At 43.9% G+C, this 20817-nt stretch overlaps 1 protein-coding gene across 7 annotated transcripts in view; it reads right to left on the bottom strand.

Moving 5' to 3' along the window:
* The window catches only part of LOC129023177 (chromatin remodeling regulator CECR2), a 197368-nt gene that overhangs the window by 72590 nt on the left and 103961 nt on the right, over positions 1-20817 (bottom strand). For all 7 annotated transcript variants that reach the window (XM_054469699.2, XM_054469700.2, XM_063663303.1 and 4 more), the window contains exon 2: positions 9954-10048. In XM_054469699.2, the coding sequence (XP_054325674.2) occupies positions 9954-10048 (95 nt within the window). The remainder of the gene's footprint in view (positions 1-9953; positions 10049-20817) is intronic.

Below are 20817 nucleotides of genomic sequence, written 5' to 3'. Positions count from 1 at the left end.
TACTTAACAGAAGTATTGTCATTTCCAAAAAGATGACAGATATTTCTGTAAAGAGAACCCAAAACACTAAATGTTTGTTTATAAGGGACCTAAATTAGGGAATCTATTACGCAATGCTAGATCCATAATTAAAAATTAAATGAGGCCAGGCGCGGTGGCTCACGCCTCTAATCCCAGCACTTTGGGAGGCCGAGGGGGGCGGATCACCTGAGGTCAGGAGTTTGAGACCAGCCTGGTCAATCAACATGGTGAAACCCTGTCTCTACTAAAAATACAAAAATTAGCCGGGCATGGTAGTGGGTGTTTTAATCCCAGCTACTTGGAAGGCAGAGGCAGAAGAATATTTGAACCCGGGAGGTGGAGGTTGCAGTGAGTCGAGATCAAGCCATTGCACTCAAACCTGGGGGACAAGAGCGAGACTTCTCTCAAAAAAAAAATAAATAAATAAATAAATAAATAAATGAAAAATTAAACATACAATGTTGATGAATTACCATTTAAGAGTGTAAGCCACAGGACAGTAGGTGAAGACCATACTGAAGCACAAATCAGTCTACGTTCTATAAAGAGCACTCTACTAAAGATGTATGGACAAAAGGAAAAACATCTTAGCAGTAAGTATCATCATCATGAGTATTTAAAGAATTTTTTTTTTTTTTTGAGACGCCCAGGCTGGAGTGCAGTGGCGTGATCTCAGCTCACTGCAAGCTCCGACTCCCGGGTTCACACCATTCTCCTGCCTCAGTAGCTGAGACTACAGGCGCTCACTACCATGCCCGGCTAATTTTTTTATATTTGGTCTCTATCTCCTGACCTAGTGATCCACCCGCCTTGGCCTCCCAAAGTGCTGGGATTACAGGCATGGGCCACCGCACCCGACCAATGAAAAATATTTTTATGCTGCTTAAACCATAGCTCAAAACACAGTTTGATTCAATCGTAGCTTTACTTTGACAGCGAAGAGCAAATCAGAAGTTCCTATTTTCCACCCAGTGCTCAATTTGCCAGGTTGCTTCCCAACGCAAAACAAAGGTGCTGAAAGAGCCATTAGTTAAATTCCTAAAGTATTTTTATTGATATAGGACCATAAAACCCACTGACCAGATTTGCAATTCCAGGGAGAATATAGAAGAAAACGTATGTAGTGTTGCAAAGAACATGTTAGTATCAAATCAAAACTCTGCTTAAGTTTTATATTGAAAGAGAAAGGCAAAGAATTGTCAAAAATGAAGAATCCACTTTTCACCATCGAGCTGAAAAACAGAAAGTGAGCAATGCCTTAGATTAGCGACCTTCCAGCAAAGTCCCGGACCAGAAGCGTGCAGCATCAGCACCACCCAGAACTTGCACAGCATGCAGATTCCCAGGCCCCAGCCCTAGCCTACGGAATAAAATGCTGGTGAGGCCCAGCGATTTGTGTTGTAACCACCCTCAGGTGATTGTGTTGTAAGGCTGGAGAATCACCACTTGCGCTCATTCATACCTTCTGTCTTCTCCCTGCTTACCAGGTATGATAACTTTCCTGAATTGCGATAAGCTTTCTCTTGATCTTCTTTGTAAGTTTTCCACATATATGTATCCTTATTTGGTTCTCCTTGCCTTACACTTAATAAGTCACTGGTGTGTATGCTTCTGTGATTGCATTATTTGCCTAACTTTCTTTCTAATGGCCTAGTTTTTCCTGGGGAGAATGCACAGCTGTAGTAAGGTTTGCCCTCAGCTCCTCAAGGCCACCCGCGTTCTCAGCCATGTGGGCTTTCCCAGCGGCTGATGCTTCATCCAAGCCACAAGGGGCGTCTTCAGAGTGTGACAGTGAACACCAGCACGTGACTGACACGCCCCCAGTGGCGTGTCACATACAGGCACACAGGGCTCCACAGCATCACTGGGGCCTCCTCGGAGTCCAGCGCCATGCCTTACACCCAGGAAAATATCACTTTATTTTGGCAACAAAATGAACAAATTCCTGAAAAATCATTTGAATTGAGACTTTATTCTCGATGTCTCTCAGGCTTATACCAGTTTTGTTTTGCCTTCGTTTCCTCAGGTAAAAAAATAAACTGTACTCGATGAGGTTACTTTTATGTCTAAGTTGTTGACTATGAACTGCAGATTGATCTAGGATTTAAAAACCCTTTTAGATGGGCACGGTGGTGACTGCCTGTCATCCCAGCTACTTAGGAGGCTGAGGTGAGAGGATGGCTTGAGCCCAGGAGTTGGAGGCTGCAGTCAGCTACGACTGCGCCACAGCACTCAAGACTGCGCGAAAGAGTGAGATCTCGTCTTCAAAACAAAAACAAAACAAACAAAACCCACGTTTTAAAGCAGAGGTCCACAGAAATATCTGATTTCTACTGCAATCATACAGATACTGCAGATACTTCCAAATAGCACTTATGCTCACTGAGACCTGAAGACAGTAACTTTGGGAAATTAGCTCTGCTGTTAGATGAATACAACACTAACTATATCAAAACTTTCATTCTTCAATACTTTTACTTTCTTTTCTTTTTTTGAGACAGGGTCTCACTCTGCCACCCAGGCTGGAGTGCAGTGGCACCATCTCCACTGCAACCTCCACCTCCTGGGCTCAACTGATTCTCCTGCCTCAGCCTCCCGAGTACCTGGGGCTACAGGTGTGCACCACTGTACCCCACTAATTTTTGTATAATACTTTTTGTAGAGCCGGGGTTTCAGCATGTTGCCTAGGCTGGTCTCTAACTCCTAAGTTCATGTGAGCGGCCTGCCTCAGCCTCCCAAGAGTGTTGAGATTACAGGCGTGAGCCACCACGCCCGGCCAATACTTCACTACTTTTCAGTATAATTGGGTTCGGGTGTAATCTTATTTTATGATTTCAAAACATTATTTTTAGATGGGGTTCACAGGCTTCCTTAGTGTGCCAAAGAGTTAAAAATCCTGTTTTCAAGGAAAACTGTTTTACTTAACATTTTTCTTCTATATTTCTCACTTACAGCATGGGGCTGCAGTTAGGAGTCGGAGGTCTAGGAAACAGATCTGTACGGTCTCAATTACCAGCTGTGTAACCTTGGGCAATTTATTTAACTTCTCTGTGCCTCAAATTCCTCATCCTTGATGGAAGGATGGGAGAGGACTTTGTATTAGAGGGCTGTCGGAAGGATTAAATGAGTGTTCTTGAGAAGCAGTTGGCAGCGTCCAGGACATAGGACATGCTGGCCAGTATCATTTCCATGAGTAGACAGTGTTATGCCATCCTGTAAGTGCAAAAACCTCAGGTTGGAGAGTATGGTTGAAAGGAAATGTGGCCTCTATATTTCAATTTTAAAGATTAGATTGAGTCAGTGGAACTGGAATAGTAACTAGCTTCCTAAATACAGGGGTCGGAAAATTATAGCCCGAGGGCCAAATCTGGCCTGATGTCCTTTTTTGTTGAGACACACTTTCACTCTGTCGCAGAGGCTGGAGTGCTGTGGCATGATCTTGGCTCACTGCAACCTCTGCCTTCCAGGTTCACGCAATTCTCATGCCTCAGCCTCCCGAGTAGCTGGGACTACAGGCGCATGCCAATACACCCGGCTAATTTTTGAATTTTTAGTAGAGACGTGGTCTCGAACTCCTGACCTCAAGTGATCCGCCCACCTTGGCCTCCCAAAGTGCTGGGATTACAGGCGTGAGACGTTGCGCCAGACCTCTTTTAAAAACAAAACAAACAAACAAAAAACAGCCTATAATAATGGTTTTTATATTTTTTAATGGTGGGGAAAAAAATTAAAAAAAAAAACCAAAACAACAGAAAAACAATCTTTCTGCAGGTGAAAATGATATAAAAGTCAAACCTCAGTGATTAGAAAGTTCTAATAAAACACAGTCACTATTGGTTTTTCTGTATTGCCTATGGCTGCTTTCATAGTGACAGAGCTGAGTAGCTGCAACAGAGCCGAAAATACAAGGTGGGTGTGCACCTGTAATACTAGTTCCTCAGGATCAGGAGGCTGAGGCAGGAAGACTGCTTGAATCTAGAGGTTCCAGGCTGCAATGAGTTAGGATTGGTCCAGTGAACTCCAGCCTGGGGAACAGAGTGAGACTCTGTTGCAAGTGAGGGCCTAAAATAGTCACACATTGCTTAACGTAAGGGATATGTTCTGAGAAACGCATGGTTAGGTGATTCTGTTGCTGTGGAAACATCATAGTGTATTTACATAAACCTAAATGGTAGAGCCTACTACACACCTAGACTATATGGCATACCCCACTGCTCCTAGGCTACAAACATATACTGCACCTGACTGTACTGAATACTGTAAGCCACAGTAATGGAATGTTAAGGGTTTGTGGATCCAGACACATCTAAACATAGAAAAGGTACAGTAAGGACATGGTACGAAAGATTTTTAAAATGGTGTATCTGTATAAAGTACTTGTCATGAGTGCAGCTTGCGGAACTAAAGTTGCTCTGGGTGAATCAGTAACTGAGTAGTACATGAATGTGAAGGCTTGGCACGTGACTGTACATCACTATAAACTTTCTAAATGCTGTAAACTTAGGCTACAGTATGTTTATTTTAAAAAAACCTTTCCTTCAATAATAAATTTAGCTTACTATGACATTTAAAAATTCAAACTTTTAATTTAACTTTTTGATTCTTTTGTAATAACAGCTTAAAACACTTTTTAGAGCTATACAAAAATATTTTTTTCTTTTTGTTTTCTGCTCTGTAGCCTCAGCTGGAGTGCAGCAGGGACCATAGCTCATTGTAGCCTCCAACTCCTGATCCTTTCACCTCAACCTCCCTAGTAGCTTAGACTACATGCATGCACCGCCATGTCCAGCTAATTATTTTAATTTTTTAGTAGAGACAGGGGTCTTGCTATGTTGCCCAGCCAATTCATTTATTTTTATTTTTTAGTAGAGACAGAGTCTTGCTATGTTGCCCAGGCTGGTCTCGAACTCCTGGCCTCAAACCGTCCTCTCACCTCATCCTCCCAGAGTGCTGGGATTACAGGCATGAGCCACTGTGTGGCGGCCTAATCTTTATATCCTTATTCTATAAGCTGTTTTCTATTGTTGAAATTTTTCATTTTTTACATTTGATCTGTTTTGTTCAAAATGAAGACAAAAACACACACATCAGCCTAAGCCTACACAAGGTCAGGATCATCAATATTACTACTGTCTTCCGCCTCGACATTTTGTCCCACTGGAACGTCTTCAAGGCAGTAACATGCACGGTGCTGTCATCTTCGATAACAATGCCTTCTTCTGGAATTTCTTCTGAAGGACCTGCCTGAGGCTACTGTATATTATAGTTAACTTTTTAAAAATAACTAGGCCGGGTGTGGTGGCTCACGCCTGTAATCCCAGCACTTTGGGAGGCCAAGGTGGGCAGATCACGAGGTCAGGAGATCGAGACCATCCTGGCTAATGCGGTGAAACCCCGTCTCTACTAAAAATACAAAAAAATTAGCCGGGTGTGGTGGTGGGCGCCTATAGTCCCAGCTGCTGGGGAGGCAGAGGCAGGACCCCGTCTCACAAAAAAAAAAAAAAAAAAGGAGTTCAAAACCATCCTGGCCAACATGATGAAACCCTATCTCTACCCCCAAAATAAAGAAATTAGATGGGCTTGGTGGTGCACGCCTGGAGTCCCAGCTACTTGGGAGGCTGAAGTGGGAAGATCGTTTGAGCCCAGGAGGTGGAGATTGCAGGGAGCCAAGACTGCGCCACTGCACTCCAGCCTGGGTGCCAGAGTGAGACCCCGTGTCAAAAAAACTAAACAAAACTAGAAGGAATACACTCTAAAATAATGATTTAAAGTACGGCATAGTAAATACAGAAACCAGTAAGAGTTGTTTACTATCAAGTATTACGTAGTGTACATGACTGTATGTGCTATGTCTTGTCTCGCTCTGTCGCCCAGGCTGGAGTGCGGTGGCATGATCTCAGCTCACTGCAAGCTCTGCCTCCTGGGTTCATGCCATTCTCCTGCCTCAGCCTCCCGAGTAGCTGGGACTACAGGAGCCCACCACCACGCCCGGCTAATTTTTTGTATTTTTAGTAGAGACGGGGTTTCACCGTGTTAGCCAGGATGGTCTTGATCTCCTGACCTCGTGATCTGCCCACCTTGGCCTCCCAAAGTGCTGGGATTACAGGCGTGAGTCACCGCGCCCGGCCTTTTTTTTTTTTTTTTTTTTTTTTTTTAAAGAGATGGAGTCTTGCTCTTTCGCCCAGGCTGGAGTGCAATGGTGCGATCTTGGCTCACTGCAACCTCCGCCTCCCGGGTTGAAGTAATTCTCCCACCTCAGCCCCCTGAGTAGCTGGGACTACAGGCGTGCGCCACCACGCCTGGCTAATTTTTGTATTTTCAGTAGAGACAGGGTTTCATCCACATTGGCCAGACTGCTCTTGAACTCCTGACCTCAAGTCATCTGCCTGTCTCTGCCTCCCAAAGTGCTGGGATTATAGGCATGAGCCACTGCGCCCAGCCGAAATTAAGTAACTTTTTAAGCTGCATATAACAGTTTAGTCTTGGAGACATAACAGGTAAACATTTACTTATCCAAATTTCTCTTTCTTTAGAATGAGATCAAAGTAGAATTTCAGACAAGAACGAGTGTACATTCACAGTAACCGCATGTGGAACCATCATTTTAGGCAACTCCCTTCGGGGAAAAAAGTAAAGTAGATTGCAGGGCTCTTTCTTGTCCGGGTTCTCTGTTACACAGGTGTGTTCAGTTTGTGAAAATTCATTGAGCTGTAGAATTAGGAAATGAGCGTGTGTGTGTGTGTGTGTGTGTGTGTGTGTGTGTGTGTGTGTATTATACATGAATAAGTGTGTGTGTGTGTGTGTGTGTGTGTGTGTGTGTGTGTGTGTGTGTGTGTGTGTGTGTATTATACATGAATAATAAGTTTCAAGATGACTGCTGTCACTGGTACCTTGATCATAGCCCTGTAAGCCATCTTGAGCTAAACACACCAGTCGTGGTTTGTCCAGGTTCCTGACCCACAGAAACTGTAAGATTACAACTTTTTGTGGTTTTTAAGTTGCTAAGTTTTAGGGTAATTTGTTACTTAACAGTGGATAACTAATACAGCTTGAAGTAGACATGAGTATTAACACTGAAAAAAGAGATAGATAATAATCCTAGAGAGTCAAAAGAATACTAACTTAAGAAAAAAATCAAGGCCAATAAACTCTGCAAATTAAAGACGGATACAGGGATATGGTATTCTATTATTTAATAAATACCTGTAGGGGCAAGGCACAGTGGCTCACACCTGTAATCCCAGCACTCTGAGAGGCCAAGGCAGCAGGATCGCTTGAGACCAGGAGTTCAAGACCAGCCAGGGGAACACAGACCTTGTCTCTACAAAAAATTGTTAAAAATCAGCTGGGCATGGTGGCACAGTCCTGTACTGAGCTACTCAGGAGGCTGAGGTGCGAGGACTGCTAGAGCCCAGGAGGTCAAGGCTACCTCCTTGGATCCTGCCACTGCACTCCAGCCTGGGTGAAAGAGCAAGACCCTGTCCAAAAAAAAAGAGAAAGACCACATTATAGAGATGTCAATTTTGCCCAAATTTCTTCATAGGTTTATTTGATTCTAGTTAGAATGATTAGATAAGGGGAGTTCTTAAAGAACAGGACATAACTTTGTAACCACTATCTGGAAGAACAAACAAGCAGAATTAGTTAAGACCAGTTTTAAACAGAAGGACAAATTAGAGGGATGAACTCTGCCATGGAGGAATATCCTAAGAGAGAAAACAGCCCATATGTGAAGGTTCAGTTCACAAGTCACTTTCTTACCCCCGGTTGTATGCTCTGTTAATATGTTGTATTTTTATTTCTAAGCACTCACTGTTGTAATTACATAACCGGCAACTATATAATCATTACTGTAATGATTCGTGGACCTCCCTGTCAGAACTGTGAGCTCTAAGAGACCTGGTGAGTGTTTGTGCTGCCAGTACCTACTAGTCTGTGTACAGAGGGCTCACAAGGATCATGCAAACAGACACTCTCACGCGCTGATCATTTAAGGCTAAAATACAACCGCCTCTGCGACGGGAAACCTGGCAAAAACCTTTAAGGCTTGCTTAAAACGAAGATCTTAAATGGGCATATCTTTTGACTGAGTGATGTACTTCCAGGAACCTGAATTTTGTACAAAGCTATGCATTATATATGCTTGTAACAGCTAAAAGCTAGACATAACTGTCAGCTACCAGACTGGATTATTTGACAATGACATTTAGAGAAAATGTGGTTATAAGAAAACTGATTGCTATAATGAAAAAAAATTATGAAAATGTGGAATTAAACACAAGGTATGAATACAACAGTGCTTAAAAATTACAAACTCCCAAGTCAAGTCTACATCCTAAATAGAGAATGGAAGAAAATATTCTAAGGTATATTTTATGTGTATTTGTATTTACAAATACAACCTGGGTATTCTAGGGGGAAAAGTCATTATACTTAGTGCAAGAGCAAGAACTCTCCCCTAGAGAATGCAGATTTCCACCCTGAGAAAAACAGCATTTACATCTCCTTCTTACCTTGTCTACAACCTTATTGCACATTAACAACAAGCGTCGTTTCCCAGCCCTAACAGACTGAATTCATTAGAACAAAAATATTTGATACTTGGCCAGGTGCGGTGGCTCACGCCTGTAATCCCAGCACTTTGGGAGGCCGAGGCGGGCAGATCACGAGGTCAGAAGATCGAGACGATCCTGGCTAACACGGTGAAACCTCGTTTCCACTAAAAATACAAAAAATTAGCTGGGCGTGGTGGCGAGTGCCTGTAGTCCCAGCTACTCGGGAGGCTGAGGCAGGAGAATGGCGTGAACCTGGGAGGCGGAGCTTGCAGTGAGCCAAGATCGCGCCACTGCACTCCAGCCTGGGCGACAGAGTGAGACTCCATCTCGAAAAAAAAATTGATACCATCTTTACCTATCTGAGAAAGACAAACCATAACAACTCAAATCCCCTACATGGCATCGGAGGGCAAGAGACTGGGAAACCCATTGCGTCTCACCTTTTTGTGAGTTTGCCGTGTAGGTCTGTCCTATATAGACATGTAGCAAAGACATGTGTATTAAGTAAAGATCAAAACAAGAGGTCCTATCAGGACTCTCCTTTATTTGTCTCCATACATCACATTTTGCTCAACGTCTCTACACATCTCTTTTTTTTTTTTTAAAGATGGAGTCTCACTCTGTAGCCCAGGCTGGAGTGCAGTAGCGCGATTTTGGCTCACTGCAACCTCCACCTCCCAGGTCCCGGTTCAAGCAATTCTCCTGCCTCAGCCTCCCGAGTAGCTGGGATTAGAGGCACGCTCCACCATGCCCAGCTAATTTTTTGTATTTTTAGTAGAGACGGGGTTTCACCATGTTGGCCAGGCTGGTCTTGAACTTCTGACCTCGTGATCCGCCCACCTCAGCCTTAAAGTGCTGGGATTACAGGCGTGAGCCACCGCGCCCCATGGTCTCTATACATCTCAAAGGCACTGGAGAGCTGTTTACACTTTGCAGTTAAGGGGTAAGGGTGCTTCGGCTCCAAGTTAATTACATCACTGCTGCTGGCTATGTAAACAACAGAAGATACTCAAATGACAGAAAGGTAATAAAAACTAGTTTTGATTTCTTAGGCAATACTTTACCAATACTGCAAAATCAGAAAAAGGCATATATAAGAAGAAATTCTACACTAAAATATGTTAGCTGGGGTATCCAAGATTAAGTGATACGGATTTGTGAGAATGAAATAAACTCAAAGATTATGATGGAATAAAAACCCAACTGCAGAATGAGCCAAACACAGCCTGGAAATTCACGTGTATGTCCTCTCCATCTACACTGTCCCGTGATGGCTAAAGATCGGTTCTGGTTTGTCACAGGAGACAGGAAACATCACTATGGCTGGTTAATTAGTTCTCCGTGCAAGAAATACTTAGAAAGATCAGAATTCCTCACGTGATATCTCTTCGTTGATAACAGCCCTGAAGCAGGCAGGCAATCAGGTCACTGATAAACTCCACGTCATCTCTGTGAAGAGCGGCTTCTAACTCCTGAGGGAGGGAGAGAGGAAGAGGGAAGTTGAGAAATCAAACACAGATTTCTTAAAATACACGCCCCTCCCTACCGCCAGCACAAGCCCCAAGAACTGAATGGTCCCAGCGGAAGGACTTGCCAGAGACCAGCTCTGCCCTTCCTTCTGGCTACTGTGAGAAGAGCAACCGGATTCCGCGTTTTCTTTTTCCCAGGGTTTTATTTCTCTCACTACTCCCTCCCCAACCCCATTCCTCTCAGCTGCACATGAGAAGAAACACACATAACTCTTTTTGATAAATCAATGCTAGCTGCATAAGTAAAGAGCTTAACTCTTGGATTATATATAATCAAGTATAAATACAAACATGCTGTACTGCTTTCTATTTTAATCGCAAAAGAGAGGAAAGGAGCGCTCGTGTAATTGTTTATCAAGCATTTGTCATTTATTCAACCTTCTCAAGAGATAAACCATCTGCAACAGCTTTAAAGAACCACTATATTTTGAATGGCATTTGTTAGTAAGTGATAATGACAATTTTTATTTTGGGATGCCACACCTACATGGCTGATGAAAGGTGATTGCAAGATCCAAGGCTAATCTTACATCATCTAAACAGAATGAGGTAACGTCTGTGTGAATGTCTTTGCTTTCCTTGGGGTTCAGCTTGCCTCGACACGGTATTCCAACAAGGAATTGTTTGGAAAGGGGCCACTGGACAAAAAGTGGTGGTGGGGAACTTTAGGAGATCCTATTTCCCTTCTCAACACCCCCAAAATAAGCAGGTATTTTCTTAGATGACAGAATATTTTCTAGGCCATCAAGTCTCCTACTAGAAAAGTTTGCCCACATTCTTTCAACCAGGATGCAATCTTCTGCATGCAAACCATTTCCCAAGAGTCTGCTTCCTATGGTTTGACTTGCTCATAACCAGATCAATAATCCCCAGAAAAACCAAACTTCTGACAATCTTATTAACGGTTCTGAAAAGTACGAGATGTGCATAAAATGCAAATTCTGATCTTAACAGCAATTACATGATAGCAGACACAAAACGGGGTGGTTTGCTTCTTATATAGAAATAATACGGCTCTGGCCAGGCATGGTGGCTCACTTGAGGTCAAGAGATCGAGACCAGCCTAGCCAACATGGTCATATCCTGTCTCTACTACAAATACAAAAATTAGCCAGGCATGGTGGCACGCACCTGTGATCCCAGCTACTAAGGCTGAGACACAAGAATCGCCTGAACCCAGGAGGCGGAGATTGCAGTGAAATGAGATCGTGCCAGCGTACTCCAGCCTGGGCGACAGAGTGAGACACTGTCTCAAACAAACAAAAAGCACAAATCAATCAGTACTAGCAGGTACAGAAAACACGCTATGGGAGCTGAGAAGAAAAGGGTTACTTCTGCTGTGGAAGCCTGGAAGATTTCGTGAGATGGTAATTGTGACCGAGTGACAATGGAGAGAGAGGCAGGGCATGACCAGGTGCAGGAGGATATTAGGTTCAGTTTAACTATTCTGTAGATTATGTGAAGGGGAGTAATGTGAGCTGAGATTGACAGGCGATCCTGAATACCCAGCTAATGAGTTTGGCCTTTCTTCGGGAGACAATGGAGATCTACCTCAGTTTATTTCTATAGAGAGGCGAAGTGAGACTAATCTAGCTGCTGTGTATATACAAGGAATTCTAGTGGTGGAGGGTGGGAAGGGAGATGTTAGCCCAAGCAACAGCACAAGAGGAAGGTTCTGAATGACTTACTAAATGAGAGAAAGGAGAAATAGGAATTCAAGATCTGCCAGAAGTAAAGGCCAGCCGAGGCGAGGGAAGACTTGAATGGCTCATGTTTTAAGCTGGGCACTGGGCAAGCCTCCCAGTGACTTATAACAGAAGCAAAATCTTCAAAGCCAAAAGTCCCAGGCCAATCTCATTTGATAGGTAAGTCAGAATCAGCTAGAGCCGGAAATGAAACTACAGATCACGTATTTCCATCCTCTCAATTTAAAGATGTAGAAACTAGCTGGGTGTGGTGGCGCATGCCTACAGTCCCAGACACTTGGGAGGCTGTGGTAGGAGGATCACTGAGCCCAGGAGTTTGAGACCAGCCTGGGCCACACAGCAAGACCCTGTCTCTTTTAAGGGAGAAAAAACAACAGCAGCAAGATAAACTAGGTCCAGAAAGGTTAAGTGGCTTCTCCAAGGGCACTCAGCAAATCAGTGACAGAGCTGAGTGGAAACCCAGGTCACCGAGTATAGTGTTCTTCCCACAACCAAGCTGCTCCCCCCAGCCAATGTTCTCCATTCTAGAAAGGACTGATGGTTTCTACAATTACAGTGACCGCCCCAACCACTGTGTCTTTTCTCTAAGAGCCCTCACATATATCATTCTCCCTAGGTGGAAATCCCGTCCCTCTGCCAAGCTGTACTGCGGTTCTTTACGGGAGAAACTATCTACAAAGTCTTCCCAGCCAAGCTCCCCCACGCTGCTTCCACCCACCAGTGCTCACTGTCACTGTGGCGTCCTTGCATCCCCATCTTTCTACACGTCCTGTTCTGTTCTCTTCCCTGCCATCATAAACTAAGAGCACAATCGGATCGTGATTAAAGGTGTTACAGTCTGTACTAACTGATTTCTCCTAAGATTTTTTTAAGCATGGAAGTACCATATTAAATAATAAAGGCAACACTGGAGGCTGAGATGGGAGGATTGCTTAAAGCCAGGAATTCAAGACCAGCCTGAGGAACATAGCGAGACCCCATCTCTACAGAAATAAATAAATAACAAAGGCCACATTTGAGAAGATAAGCTAAGAACTGGGAGGGTGTTCCCAAGGAGGGGACTGCATAAAGTTTGCCATATGGTTCATGTGGCATCTCCTTAGAGGATCACTTTTACTATGTGGTTTCCAAGAAATTTAATTACCTTTCTCTCCATCTCTGCCTTCAGCACACAGACATCCTCTTCTGGCTTCCGCCTTTATCATGGCCACTTTCACCAGCGCTGCCTAGGTTCTAGCTAGAATACTATCCTCCAAGGAGGCAAGACAAGTTTTCTACATTGTAGCAATAATGTCAGGAATGCCTTTTCTTCTAACACAATAGAAAGTAGAATATCAGGGATGCTGGACTAGCTCTTCCAAGGAGAACCGAATAGGCTTAAATGGTCCCTCAAAGGACACACGTAGGGAGAGGAACTCTGTGTCATTTATTAAATATTCCAACTCTTCTCCCTTACCTACCATATTCCCCATTTCAGCATCCCTGGAATATAGTAACTAACTCATGAAGTCATTAAAAACAGGGTTCAAAATGTAAAATTGCTTTTTAAATATAATTCTATGATATTATGTTTACTGTGTCAGAAGCCACCCAGAAAACCCACCAAAAAATGTGCAAGTCCAAGCTATAACTTGTGAGGTGATGAAGACATTGCTGAACTTACCCCTGGAGCTCAGCAGAACTTAAAATGCAGAATCAGTAAAGATGAGAACCAAGAATAGGTGATGAACCCCTGGAGAGTAAAGCCTTTTCTCTTTCCCTTTAGTAATTATAATCCCCCACAGTTAGTACCAAATGGATAAACCAAGGCACAGTAAATACAAGCCCTGGTCTCATCATCCTGTGATAAAATACAGAGGAAGAATGTTCTATCAAAACAGCCAAGGAAAGAAACAGGAGAGCTATTTTTAATCCTGCTGAACAAAAGAAATGGCCAAACAGTTAAAATGTTGGCTAATCAGTTAAAATGTTTCCCCACTATTTTAATGGGTATGGTGTTTCAGATATGCAGCTGGTATTTGGAAGATGAAAAAGTTTTGGATATCTCCTTGACAACAATGTGAATCTACTTAATATTACTGAACCACTTTAAAATGTGTTTCCTACAATAAATTATTTTTCACATTAAAAGTGTCTGTTTTCAAGGGTTGTAATGATTAAATGAAGCAATGGCACACAGTAAATGCCACATGAAAACATTTATCTTACAATTATTTCATCTTCCTCACAATGATAGTTTGTGGAAAAACAGCAAAGTGTCCTTTTCAAAATTCGGAGTTTCTAAACGATAGAAATTCAAATGCTTTTAATATATGGCCTGCTGTGTTCATGTGCCAATAAAATTATCTGCAAGAACTATTTGGAAATCCAGGTTACTACTTACAAAGCTTTACCACTTAAGGTTTCAACCCAGAGCTTAAGTCTTAGACTAAGGCAATAAGGGACTCTACTAAAAATCTCCACCCCAACCTTTTCTCTCTTTTCTTCTCACTTTCTCTCCTCCTCTTTTGTATTTCCTTTTCACTGTGAGCATTGAGCTGTGAGCACAGAAATCTGAACTTTGCCAAGATGCTCTGGGACAGAAGAGGAAGGGGGGAAAAAACAGCAGAAAAGGCAGCTAATCAGCATAGGGCAGGGAGACCAGTTACCACTGCCCCTCTGCAGCTTCAGAGAGTAGCTGAAGGGAGTAACAGGATTTGCCGCCTTTGCAGCTGGCATCACAGCTCATTAGGGAAAAGTCTGTTCAACATCCTTCCACCTTCTCCACCCTCAACGACAAATCCTTCGAGCCATGCAGTGGCTGCTGGGAAAAGACCTCAGAAATGAGCAAGGGGACTAGCCCCAACCTCTCACAGCAGCGGGAACAAGCAGAAGAAACAGGGCCTTTACATACCTCTGAAGAAAAGCAGTTACCATTCTGCACTTCGGCAAGTCCTGCCTGCCTAATACACGAAGATAATTTCCAGACTGGAGACAGTCAAGTGACATATGCAGGATACTGCTGAATGCCTTTATTGTAACCCTAACAACCCATTTAACACACCTTTCCTTAAATAACATTACAGGTACCTTTTCTTGTTTTTGATGTGTTTCTAATCCCGTATAAATTTTCATTAATCTTTCGCTAAAGAGGTAGTAAAGAGAGAAACTCTTTTCTTCAACTTCTGATTAAGGATCGAGATCACAGATCTGTGCTAATGTCATTCGGCACTGTAATTCTTTTGAGTGTATTTAAGGAGGGGGAAAATGTTTAAAGAAAAAAAAAATCGTGTTTGTTGTATTTTATGTAAGAGGGTTACAAATCTTCCTAATTTGCACAGGGACCAACTACTACGTAGTATCTCTGTCAAAGATCTGGCTTCTGTATAGGACCTGGAACCGCAAGGACACAAAGGAGATGCAAAGCAGGCCTCTTGAAGGACTGTCCCAGCTGCTATCCAAGAGAGAATGCCTGGAGTGTGGGCTCAGAATATAGAAAGAAAAAAAGCACACTGGCCTCCAGAAGGCTCCCCTGACTTTAACAGCTGATGCTTTCTAACTTGGTATAAATTAATTTAATCCCAAAGGCATGCCCCATGCCAATTTACACTGTAAAGTATAAATCAGCTCAAGTGGGTATAATGGTGAGGACCTGAAACCAGCTATATAACACTTTCAGTTGGCCAAGAGATGGATCCCAGGAGTCCCCAAAGGCTGGCCAGGTCCGTGTTGCTGCTTTGCTGCAACCATGTCATTCCTCTCAGCCTTGCATCAAACAGCTGTGTCACTGGCTCGATGCTGAGTAACACAGAAAGGAAACCAAAATAGCTTCTCCCCTCAAATATGACTACAACTCTAAATATTAGGTTAACTGGAAAATACTAATTATACCAATATATGTGTAAATCTAGAATAGGGTTTTCTGAAAATGTGTGAATTACTAAAACTGTCTCCAGAAGTTAAAAAAGGCTAAGAAGAAGTTCCATGGCTGGGCGCGGTGGCTCACGCTTGTAATCCCAGCACTTTGGGAGGCCGAGGTGGGCGGATCACGAGGTCAGGAGATCGAGACCACGGTGAAACCCCATCTCTACTAAAAATATAAAAAATTAGCCGGGCGTGGTGGCAGACGCCTGTAATCCCTGCTACTCGGAAAGGCTGAGGCAGGAGAATGGTGTGAACCCGGGAGGCGGAGCTTGCAGTGAGCCGAGATCGCACCACTGCACTCCAGCACTCCAGCCTGGGTGACAGAGCGAGACTCCGTCTCAGAAAAAAAAAGAAGTTCCATGAGTCTTCTCCCATAAAAAATGTCCACATGCCCAGGCGTGGTGGCTCACACCTGTAATCCCAGCACTTTGGGAGGCTGAGGCGGGCGGATCACCTGAGGTCAGGAGTTCGAGACCCACCCTGGCCAACATGGTGAAATCCTATCTCTACTAAAATGCAAAAATTAGCCACGAGTGGTGGCGGGTGCCTATAATCCCAACTACTGGGGAGGCTGCAGGAGAATCACCTGAACCCGGGAGGCAGAGGTTGCAGTGCGCCGAGATCATACCCGTTGCATTCTAACCTGGGCAACAGAGCCAGAGTGTCTCAGAAAAAAACAAACAAACAACCAACAACAACAACAACAACAAAAAACCCCACACCCATATTAACAATTCCTGAGCACTGCGAAAGCTGGAAACTGTGCAACATGTTCTAGGTTTGATTAATCCATTTTGATTATCCTTTCTTTGTTCAAAAGTCTTTGGTGTCTCCCCAGTACCTAATACAATTTCCTAGGTGACTAGAACAATTATACTAGGTGACTAGTATACTGGACAAGCATGGCCAGAGACAAAATCTGGAAAAGCAGGTTTGCAGCTGACCACAGACAGCCTCAGATACCAGATGGAGTCATCTGGACTTCATCGCTTAGACCCAATTTTCCAATTAGGATGTGAATGTTCCCTGGGTTCCATGGTGTGTGGCTGGAATATAAAAAGCCACAGGGTAAAAATGGCACAGGTTCCTAGAGTTTTACTTTGACTTTGTATTGCTCTTGCTTGTTGTTTGGGACAATATTTTTACCTTAAATACTTGCATGACTCTTACAGATAAAATGGGAGATGTCATCAGAGAATTTATGTTCAGAGCTGCTTTGGAATATAGCTCCAGGCCTCTGAGGTTTGGAGTCATCATTCTCTGCTACTAGGAGATCACTGCTGAATTAGTTGGAAATTGTGTTAAGTACTGGGGACTCACCAGAGACTTTTGAACAAAGAAAAGAAAGAATAATCAAACTTGGAAGGTTAATTTGGATGTGGTCTGCAGAACACACTGTTAGGGAGAGAGACTGGAGGGCAAGAAGAACCCTGGTCTAGTCTGGGAAGAGGTGACGGGGCCAGTGCTAGAAATGACAGTGGAAATGGAAAGAAATTACGGAAGAACAGTTTCAGACACACAGTCAGTAGGGTTTTGCAACTAACTGCAGGTGGAGAAAAACGGACAAGGAAAATTTTCGGTAAGTTTTAATCCTGTCCAGGAAAAGAAAAGATTATAGTATCTTTAACGGATAAACAGAAATAGGGGAGATAAAAGGTGGGGGGATGGTGAGTGATGCCAGAGATAAGGTCCTAGAAGTTTAACGTGGGACTTCATCTTCCGATGTTCTAGGTCTGGTTGCTCTTACATGATTGTGTCCTGGTCTCCTGTGTAAGAATAATGAAAATGTGCATAGACAGAATTTTTCTTTCTTTTTTTTTTGAGACGAAGTCTCGCTCTGTCACCCAGGCTGGAGTGCAGTGGCGCTATCTCGGCTCGCTGCAACCTCCACCTCTCAAGTTCAAGCAATTCTCCAGCCTCAGCCACCCGAGTAGCTGGGACTACAGTCGTGCACCACCATGCCCAGGCATTTTTTTTTTATTTTTAGTAGAGATGAGGTTTCACCATGTTGGTCAGGCTGGTCTCAAACTCCTGACCTCAAATGGATCTGCCTGCCTCAGCCTCCCAAAGTGTTGGGATTACAGGCGTGAGCCACCATGCCTGGCCCACAGAAAATTTTATATACAATTTCAGTGTGTGTGTCTGTGAGTGTGGTAGGTTCCTGTGGTTGAATCAATTCAATCAGCTCAGCATCTTAGGACCTGTCATAGTGGGAAGCCACACAAGCAGAAAGGCAGCTGTGGCATCTGAAGACATACATGTGCCAGGCTCTGTGTTATGTGCTGGGGACACAAAGAAGAAAAAGAGGACCCTGCCCTCAAATAGCAAAGATCTAGAAGGGAGGACAGGCAAAAAAAAAAAAAAACCAGTAACCTTTTCCATGCAATGTGATGGACGCCACGGCAGAGGCATGCTGCTATGAGGACAGCAACGGCTGAAAGGCCAGAAGGAGCCAGCAGGCATACAAGAGAGCAGGGCAACAGCACAGGACTCCTGCAAACGCCAAGGAAGAAATGCTAAGGTGAACGTGTGAATGAAGATTTCCAGATATGCTTGAAATCCAATCAAGAAGAAATCTGGAAAGGTAGGACAATTAGGAACAGTCCGGGTAGGATTATAATGAAAGAAAGAGAACTGGATTCTTACTGAAAAAAACAATGTTATCATCAAAAGAGGATGCGCTGTATGCTGTCCATCATGGGAAACAGGTCCCAAGATAAAGAACTCACAGTAATCATCCCCCCTGCTCGGGGAGAGACAGTGATGATGTGCTGTCGTGGGCCAAGAATACTTCATCAGCCCTGGGAGAAATGACCCTGTCGAAACTAATTCTTTCCCTTCTGATTCTCAACTCCTAGTATTAGAAGGGTGGTGTGTGTTGAATGGCAGGTAAACATGAGGACCATGAAAAGTACTGCTGGTCTCAGTGTGTCCCCCAAAATTCAAGTACTAGAAAGCTAATCCCCAATGCAACAGTGTAGGGAGGTGGGGCCAGCACATAACACAGAGCCTGGCACATTAGTAGGTCTTCAGATGCCACAGCTGCCTTTCTGCTTGTGTAGCTTCCCACTATCACAGGTCCATAAGATGCTGAGCTGATTGAACTGATTCAATCACAGGAACCTACCACACTCACAGACACACACACACACACACACACACACTGAAATTGTACATAAAATTTTCTGTATAATCACTAACAAGAGGTGATTGGGTCAGGAGGGCTCTGAATGGACTAATGCCATCTTGGGAGTGAGGTACTTATCAAGAAAGTGATTTCCTTATAAAAGTGAGTTTTGCCATCTTGCCCACTTCCTCTCACCTTCTCTTGTCCTCCTGCCTCCCGCCACGGGATGACAGGGTGCCACACAACAGCCCTCACCAGATGCTGGCACTCTGATACTGAATTTCCCAGTCTGAAGAACTAGGAGAAATACACTTCTTTATAAATTACTCAGTCTGTGATATTTTGTTACAGCAAAACAGTATGGACTAAGACAGTTATATATCCAATTTTAAATACACGAAATATAATTCTGAGACTTGGGACCTGTGGTCATCATGGGGCAGGGGGTTGCTGGTTTTTTGAAGAGACAGGGTTCTCCCTCTGTCGCTCAGGCTGAAATGCAGTGGTATGAACTCATTGCGGCCTCGACCTCCCAGGTTCAAGTGATTCACATCAACCTCTTAGTAGCTGGGACTACAGGCATGCACCAACAAACTCTGCTAATTTAAAAAAAAAAAAGGAAATCTTTTGTAGAGACGGGATCTCACTATGTTGCTCAGGCTGGTCTTCAACTCCTGGCCTCAAACAATCCTCCTGCCTCAGCCTCCCAAAGCGCTGGGATGACAGGCTTGAGCCCCCACACCTGGGCAATATAGTTAACATCTTAAACCTACAAAGGTGAGGGCCAGACTTGGTGACCTGAACACAATCACAACAGAGCAAGACACGGATTACAAAGAAATGAGGGGGCAGGGACTGAAAAAACTTTCTTTTATTCCCTAGTATCCCCATTTCCTTTTAGACACCTTGAAAAAGCCCACCACATGAGCCCATATATTACTTCCTTTCAGTAAGATGCTTAAACAGCAACGAAGGGCATACTCACCTTTCTTCCACAAATCCCTTTTTCTTAACACAGGGACCTGCTGTTATCTTCCACAAACCTTTTGTATTTTAAGTACCTCCATAGCAAAAACAAAAGACAAGCCCCCGTTTAAGGGGCTACAAAAGACGACTGCCCTCTTCTCCTACACCAAGAAGGACCTAACTAATGACTGTCTTCTAGGAAACTGTTTCTGGGACAGTATACAGACGATATATGCAAAAACAGAACACATTTCACATCAGCTCATGGTCTCAAAAGATTGTGTGAATTCTCAGCAGTTCTCTTTCTGATGACCCATGGGGTAGCGTAGAAGAGAAAGCAGAAGCCAGCTCCCTTGGACTGGTTTAGTCCCCACTCTCTCTCTCTCTCTTTCTTTTTTTTTTTTTTAAGACTGAGTTTCGCTCTTGTTGCCCAGGCTGGAGTGCAATGGCACGATCTCGGCTCACTGCAACCTCCACCTCCTGGGTTCACGCGATTCTCCTGCCTCAGCCTCCTGAGTGGCTGGGATTACAGACGTGAACCACTACGCCACCCCCCACCCCTGACCGCCCGCACTCTCATTTTTTTTTAATCACCAGCAATGAAGCAGTCTAGAATGCTACAATAATGAATGCAATTCTGGATTTTTTTTTTTTTTTGAGATGGAGTCTCGCTCTGTCACCCAGGCCGGAATGCAGTGGCGCGATCTCGGCTCACTGCAAGCTCCACCTCCCGGGTTCAAGCGATTCTCCTGCCTTAGCTTCCCAATTTAGCTAGGACTACAGGCGTGTGCCACCATGCCCAGCTAATTTTTTGTATTTTTAGTAGAGATGAGGTTTCACTGTGTTAGCCAGGATGGTCTTCATCTCCTGACCTCGTGATCTGCCTGCCTCGGCCTCTCAAGGTGCTGGGATTACAGGCGTGAGCCACTGCACCCAGTGGCAATTCTGGATTCTTTGCAGTGAGATGTAAGGATTGGTGTTCATTATTCAAAACATGAGTGGTAGCAAAT

The sequence above is a fragment of the Pongo pygmaeus genome, chromosome 23 (assembly GCF_028885625.2).
Source record: "Pongo pygmaeus isolate AG05252 chromosome 23, NHGRI_mPonPyg2-v2.0_pri, whole genome shotgun sequence".
Classification (NCBI taxonomy): domain Eukaryota; kingdom Metazoa; phylum Chordata; class Mammalia; order Primates; family Hominidae; genus Pongo; species Pongo pygmaeus.
Note: the sequence above shows the minus strand (reverse complement) of the source record. Positions and strands in the feature narration are given on the sequence as shown.